The following is a 7,708-nucleotide window of genomic DNA, read 5'->3' on the forward strand; positions in this document are numbered from 1 at the left end:
GTATTTCAGTCTGGACCGACTCCAACGTTGTCATCCCCAGAGCCACGCTTCTAGCTCAGCTAAACACAAGCGCAGGTTCTCATCAGACTGAAATGCATGAATGTAGAAAACAGGACACATTATCTCCCCTCTCTCCTTGTCAGTGTGGAGAGTCAGGGCATTCATTTTTTTCTTCTGCAAAGCACACCGGCAGCAGTGTCCCAAATCAGACATCCATTCCAGCTGTCAACTCCTCGCTCCCATAAGCAACACCACAGCTGCAGTTGCAAGTTGGCCGATAATGGTGAAATGATCTGTGCAATTAGCCCTAATACATGTGAGCCCAACTGAGCTCCAAACGTGGCTGACAAATTACAAATTCAATTGTAGATCGGCCCTCTGATAAGCCCTCATGGCTCGCAAAAAGGAGAAATTACATCTGTTTGGGGTATTTTCAGCTTGCAGGGGTGTAATTGCTTGAGGATGAGGTATTTCCATCCAGTTAAGCGAGCGGGTCAGTGGGAAGAGAAGCCTCTTCTGAGTGATCAGGAGTCGAACTTCTAAAAACACGAGCGGCAACTGCTATTCTGTTTGACTTTACAGGTGCAGCATAGCTCGCTCAGATGTTTTTCGCATGTTCGGTGGAGTCAGGTGATTACGATACAGTGTGGCTGACATGCATGCACACGGACACGATTCATCATCATGAAACACTGCACTTCAAGGGTGCATAGACGTGCATGGGTGTTTACACATTTACACAAAGCCCTACTGTATCCACGTGTGTGGATATACGGTATGTATTCTACATCAACCTTGCAAAGTACCTTGCAAAGTTCCTCAGAGGAAACAGTTTTATTCACTTCTGTGGGGAGTAAACGGCAACAATTCGCTTCTTCCTGGAAAGGTTTTTGCAGGGGAAAAGGTTTGTGTGCACCAGATCAGCGGTAGATTTCAGCCATAATAATCACTGCAGAGAGAAAGAGAGAAAGGGCTGCTTATTAAAAATAAATATTAGAAGGGATTTAAAGTGTCTTAGCACTTGAACTGACGTCTTCTTGGTCATGTCCTTATAACTGAACTGGGCCGTGTTCCATCTGGACTTTAAATCAGATATGATCATGTGGAATAAATACCCTGAAAACAAAAGTCTTAGAACACTACAGCTGTGTGAGCATAATTAGTTTGACTGTGGCGATGACTAAAGTGAAATAAACAACTTCTAACTCTTGGAGAGCACTTTACACGTTCGGCCTTGTTTATAGAGATAGACACAGCATGTGAAAGAAGAGAAATCCCTCAACAGTGTTTCTGTTTCTCTCTTTTGAGTTTTCTCTGTTTAGTTTCTCTCCATCTGTACTTTGTCTGGCTTTCTTTCCCTCCCTCTTTACTCTTGTTTCCCTCTGCAGCCATATCTCCTTTCCTCTCCTTGACCTGCGCGGCCAGAGGGGTGAAGTCATCTTTTTTTTTAACTATTATATTATATTCTAATTAATATTTCTCTCTTTGTTGTGTTTTCAAATATTCTAATGCATTTCGATCCTATAAAAACTTGAGTTGCGGTTGTGTTTGAAAGGTGATGTGACACTAAATAAGTGTCCTATTTATGTCAATGGTAAAAGTATATTAGACACATAACTCCATGTGCTCTCTAATAAAGATCCAAACGACAGATGATTAACAATGTAATTTGACACGATGAATACATAAGAAGATGGAACGTACTTTACAGTCTCATTGATATTAACTCAAAAATGTATTGATTTCACGATCATTTCACACGTCTTTGAAATGTTCTTTTGCACCTTTTCAGCCTGTTGTTCTTGACATACATAAAATGACACTTTGCATCACGGAGTATTATAAACCAAATCAAGATAACCATTTCTACTGGCAAGAATTCCCAGTTATACAGCCGGTTGTTGTTATAGATATCAGGTCACACTCCCTTGATGTTAGATGTCGTCTGCTCATCAACTGCCAAACGGCGTGATTTTAAGAGCACTGTGGTTACACGCAGCAACCAAATCTATTCTGTCTGTTTTGACTGGCTGATTAGAAACACATTTTCTGTCCAATGTCAACCAAACACCAAAGGCCGGATGTGGAATCGGGAGTATTGTTAATGGAAAGTGTGAAACTCCTCTCTCCTTCCCAGACATCTGAGTACACACACTGAGCCTCTTTCATAACAAAACTCAACTCCTCTAACAGAACCCAACTCTGGACCTGAGGTTCAATCGAGGCTCTGGACTCCATCCCTCGGCATGGGTGGAGACCGGAAGAGGCAGAGGATGGACCATCAGACGTCACCACCACCTCCCATCTCTCCCGTTAGACCTCTCCCTTTCCTCACGTCTCAGTCAGGACTGATGGTGATTAGGGATGAGCAGGAGTGTCTTGCATTGAGCAATAGGAACCGCGCTGCACTGAATGAAAACCTGCAGACTGTGAACTGGGAGTTATTGTTTGCTTTCAAGCGTCGTTGGATTTGCAAACTTCAGGGAGAAGTCTTCGCTTTGCATTCGGCGCATCTGCCTTCGGTTTCGTGCCTCCTTGGATGTTGCGCCACGCTGCACAGCGTTTGCCAGCTGGCATGCGAGTGATAGCGTGCAGTGTACAGCAGGCTACGCAGGCAGTAACACATTGATCCTCCACGTTCTCAGTGGCAGGAACGCCGAGCCGATGAGCGCGCGCCACCTTTTTCCTCTCCAACTCTTGAACGCCTTCAATATGCCGTTAATCGCGTTTGCCGGATGATAGCTGTTTGATTCGAGTCCTTGCGCCATGTTCTTCTGCCGGACTGAGCTGGACAATGAAGTTATGGGATAGCCTGACCACTTGTTTGATACTGCTGTGCGCCGTGCACGCGAGCCGGCTGCTCCGGGGCCGACCGCAGTCCACGTCCACCAAGAGTAACGGGCGCGCCCCCGAGATTCCCCTGGAGCTCCCGCTGGTTCAGATCCGCCTGTCTGTCACTTCCCCTGGCATCAGCCGCGCGGAGGCGGGTACAGCGGACTGGGAAGAGACGCTGGCTGGAGGGGAGGAATGTAAGAGCCTGTGTTTTTTTTTTTTTTTTTATGGACTGTCCAAAGTGCCCAAAAAGCATCCTTGGAAGTAATTTGCATTCAGCCGGAAACTTTATGATGTTTATAGAACAGATCAAATTACGTTGTTTTTCTGAGTCAGATACAACAAATTAAATGCTATATTACAAACGTTGGGAGCTATATATATATATATATATATATATATATATATATATATATATATATATATATATATATATATATATATATATATATATATAGTGGCTTTTTTTAATTGTGTATTCGGATGTATGTATTTAGGTGCAAAATCCAGTAACTGAAATATGTGCAAATGCTAAATGACTTAAATTACTCTTTTTTTCTGACTAACAGGCAGAAACCTCATTGTACTTATTCCTCACAAAGGACAAAGAAATGTCGTCCATCTTCATAACTGATAGATACAAATAAAAACGTGTATTTATGTAGATCAATAGATCTACTATGGCAATAGTTGTTGATGCATTGTATGTCAATCCACACTCTAATGGTATTAGTCGTGGAGTGTGATGACGGCATCTGCTCAAGTCCACTTAAATATACAACAGTGTGTTGCATATAGAAGAATGGAATCTATTTGCAACTTCAAAGGGAATTCCTCAAACAAACAATACAACGTGTTCCATTTTGGCGTGTGTAGTTTCTGACACACTACTGCATCTCTTCCAGAGCCAGAGTGATTGATGAGAGAGTGAAACAACATGTGCTTGTAAGAGTGCCATTTCTTGATGTGTTTCAGACACCATGGAGGAACCACCCCCAAACGAGCTGGAAGACGTGGTGGACTTCATCAAAGTGACCATCAGTAGAATGCGTCGCTCCTCCTCATCCACCGTGTCCTCGTCTCCCTCCTCCACCACCGCCTCCCCCCCGAAAGAAGAACTGAGCGGCAGGACCCGACACAGACGGGGGAGGAAGAATGGGGCGAGCCAGCAGATTTGGGGGCGTTTAGGGAGAGCCAGAGGAGGGGGGACAGGGAGGAAGGCCAAGGGAGGAGGACAAGGCTGTGTTCTCAAACAGATCCACCTCAATGTGACGGACCTCGGCCTCGGCTACCGCTCCAGCGAGGAAATGATATTCAGGTACTGCTCCGGACCTTGCAGGAAGTCTGAGACCAACTACGACAAAATCCTCTACAACCTCGTCCACAACAAGAGGCTTCCCCCTAAAGACACGCCGCCGCAGGCTTGCTGTCGACCAACAGCGTTTGACGACGACCTCTCGTTCCTGGACGACAACCTCGTCTACCACACCGTGAGGAAGCACTCGGCCAGGAAGTGTGGTTGTGTGTAGGGAGCTTGTGTTAGGCTTTGTGTCGTTTTGTATTCAGCAGAACGCTGTTGAGGGTTTTTCTTCTGACTTGTCTCACTGTCAGGAAGCTTTCAGGCATTTTGTGTGGGCCATGTAGTCCACCGCTAAAGGAATCTTTAAGGTGACGAGGTCACAGTTTTACCCCAAAGCAATGAACCTCTTCTTCCTCCAATATAGCTACAATTTCCTATACAGTTTACACCTATGTTATATGTTCAGAGAGACTTGAAATGTTTCTATGGATGCTCAACCGAAATGCCTGAAATCAATCAGACATGATTCGGCAGACGTCATCTGTCTACTGTATAGCAGTATGTTACATGAAAATCTTTATACACACATGAAATGTATTTATGAAATCTTGAATTTATTAACTTATTGATATTTATTTCGTTTTTATAAAAAGAATACATTATGTTATTTATTACTGCAGTGTGATATCTCAGAGTGTGCCAAAGGTGCATATATATATATATATATATATATATATATATATATATATATATATATATATATATATATATATATATATATACATATATATATATAAAAGCCGTAAAATACCAGGTGGTTTACATTCCAAAAGTATCTTTTAGGTGCCCTGTGGAGTGCATTCAGTGTCTTTCATCAAAATACATTATGTATTCTGGATGTATAAAAGAAGTATTGAATATGTTTTCCTTCTTATAAAACATTTGCAAATCCAATTTCTTTAAAAAAAAAATTAAAAATTGTCGATCAGTGGAATATCTGAAAGCGGCGACAGGACTGTATATGCAGCGCTCACCTGCTTGTACACACAACACGCAGCTCATTAGCACTAATCTAAACTTCACAGGGAAACCTTCCTCAGTATCTTAGCGTTTACAACGTTCCAATAGTTTAGTTTGACTCCATTGTTCCCTGTTTTTGTTTTTAATTATAAGAGAAAAGCTATTTTAAAACATTACATCCTCGTGATTAAAAGAATTCTTGTTTTTTCACTGCTTAGTTCATGTCTGCCCTCAGATGAATTGCTGTGTAATTAATACAAGATTTCCTCACTTAAGAAACATAAGTACAGCTTTATTTTTATACAGTATTTACTTTTAAATGGTCTCAATTCATTATTAATAAATGTATTCTGCACAGTTTAGTGTATTCTGTTTACAATGTCTTACACATGGGATCTTGTGTTTCGGCCTGGTGTGGATGTGTTTAGCAGACAACAAGACGGGCTGTGCTCCGACATTGCGCTATACAGTTTATTTACAGGAGGTAACATGAATTAACGATTGTATTTGTGTCACTTTTTGAGTAGAAGAGGGAGAAGAACAAGAGCGCAATGGGGCATCAGGGATTTACCTTTGTAATATATAAAGGAAGAATAGACTGATGAGATCAAATGACCAGAACAGGCATGAAACACAGGAGAGGATGGTGTATCCGTACCGACAGTACAGTATAGCACCTATAGAATAAAAGAAAGGTAAGACTAACAGTGAGGGATGGAAGATAGACGGATGAAAGATGAGTGTTACAACACAAAGAAAACAACATGGAAGGATGAGCCACGGAGTTAAGAGCTAAAGTATATGTTGGCAGAAGGAGGGAGGATAATGAAAAGGCGGTATGAGTAAAAGGTGGCGACCATCCAGAGAAGACAATGATGGAGGAGTTAGAGAACATGAGAAGAGATGATGTGTCTTGCTTAACTAATGTGTGTGGTCGATATCTGATCCATCCCCTGCTCTCTCACATATCGTCTGTGGAGTCTGGTTCAACAACTACAGGGAAAAACTGGGCTCGCCAAGTCTCTCGTATTTTGTTATGCAACTCATTTGCACTATAACGACACATTCTCTGTGAGACATTTTGCAACCAGAGCTGATACATCAGTGAAGCTCCTGAGCCGGTGATTAATGCTGTTTGACAGCTGAGGTTTCACTGTTAGACGTGTTTAGATCTACAGCTCTGCTCTGCAGGCTCTAAGAAACTTTTTCATGAAGATGTTTACATCCCTGTTCTTGGCGTTTTGATTTATTGGATGTTGAACCTATCACCATTGTGACATTATGACAGTTGAAATTTGCAGCCAATCGGGTACCAAATATTTCCATGAAATGAAAGCGATCTTTAATTAAAATCAGCGCCATATTGAATTGTATTTTGAACCCAGTTCATACAGAATGATTCAAAACTTACATACTTTAATTCATCCCACTAATTAATTTAGTTCCATAGCCTCCGATGAAACTGATGGAAGTATAGAATCTAAAAATGTTTCTGAACACAACACAACTCGGCCAAATGGCGTATATGGGACCAATTTAAAGACATTCCTGACCATGGCAGTGCCAATTCTGTGGCAGCTTCATTGGTTTTAGCTGTGGACAACAGAGAGAGCTAACTGACCGTCAGAGGATAGCGTCATTAGTCAGATGAGTCCACTGCTCTTTTGTGTCAGAGGAGCTTGTAATGAAGGATAATGTTCCACCAGAGGGTAAGACAACACACGTGTTAGCGGTTAAGAGGATGGCGTTGCAAACAGGTGCTAAATACTGGCAGGACTGTACGTGTTCACGCACTCATGTTACATTAAGAACAGGGTCGGTTCACCTAAAGCACTATATAGTTTCACACTTACCTTTATGTGGTAGACTGTGGGTTATCCAGAGCAACCACAGTGCTGTTTCGAGAAAAACTAATTAGGATACTTTTATTGTGCACCTGCCAGAGCAGCCTAAAGCCCTTTGGAGTAGCCAAAGAGGGTAAATATGGAACGTGAAGTTCCTTTCTCGCTTGATTTCCAGACCAATCTGCAAAGGCTGCTGTTAAAGGTCGACCTGTCTAACTTTCAGGAGAACATCCAGCTTTCTTGGCATCTCCTATAACTTGAATAAAGAAAGTAGCACCTTAGTAGCACGTAAATGGCATCGCTTACAGCACTTTGTAGTCAGCTTTCTCGAAGAAATTGTACTTTCCTGATTCTTGTTGTTCTGAGTTTGTACTCATAGTTGAATGCACTTACTGTGAGTCGCTTTGGACAAAAGTGTCAGCTAAATGAAATGTAATGTAATGTCTCAACATGATGGTTTCAAAAAAAAAAAAAGATCACCATAATGCAAATCATCAAAACATACAATTTAAGTCAGGAACCAGCTGGTTTTTAAGAGAAAGACATTGTGGACGCAGCATTATGCCAGCTGGCGTGAGAAAAGATACTAATGATAACCTAAGTGCAATCACGGTGATATCACACGTGTCTCGGGTCTTTATGAGAGATGTCAAACCACTAGAAGCTCTTTGTGCCACTGCACTGGAATCTGTCAGTGTGACTCAGGCTTTAT

The 7,708-nt window shown here is 42.0% G+C and overlaps 1 protein-coding gene across 1 annotated transcript; it reads left to right on the plus strand.

The window, feature by feature from the left end:
• Positions 1–2,794: 2,794 nt before the first annotated feature.
• gdnfb (glial cell derived neurotrophic factor b) lies at positions 2,795–4,798 on the plus strand. The gene is made up of 2 exons (XM_068566609.1): positions 2,795–3,029; positions 3,808–4,798. Exons 1-2 carry the CDS (start codon positions 2,795–2,797, stop codon positions 4,359–4,361), a joined length of 789 nt encoding a protein of 262 aa, XP_068422710.1. The 3' UTR covers positions 4,362–4,798.
• Positions 4,799–7,708: the final 2,910 nt, after the last annotated feature.

Source organism: Clinocottus analis, unplaced genomic scaffold, assembly GCF_023055335.1.
Source record: "Clinocottus analis isolate CAN_PGR_092001 unplaced genomic scaffold, fCliAna1.0.p SCAF_7, whole genome shotgun sequence".
NCBI classification, from domain to species: domain Eukaryota; kingdom Metazoa; phylum Chordata; class Actinopteri; order Perciformes; family Cottidae; genus Clinocottus; species Clinocottus analis.

Bases quoted from the DNA above. Each gene is read 5' to 3' on its own strand.
- gdnfb (XM_068566609.1), top strand. From the start codon at position 2,795: ATGAAGTTATGGGATAGCCTGACCACTTGTTTGATACTGCTGTGCGCC. The intron at 3,030-3,807 runs GTAAGAGCCTGT...GATGTGTTTCAG, and splicing joins GCTGGCTGGAGGGGAGGAAT to ACACCATGGAGGAACCACCC.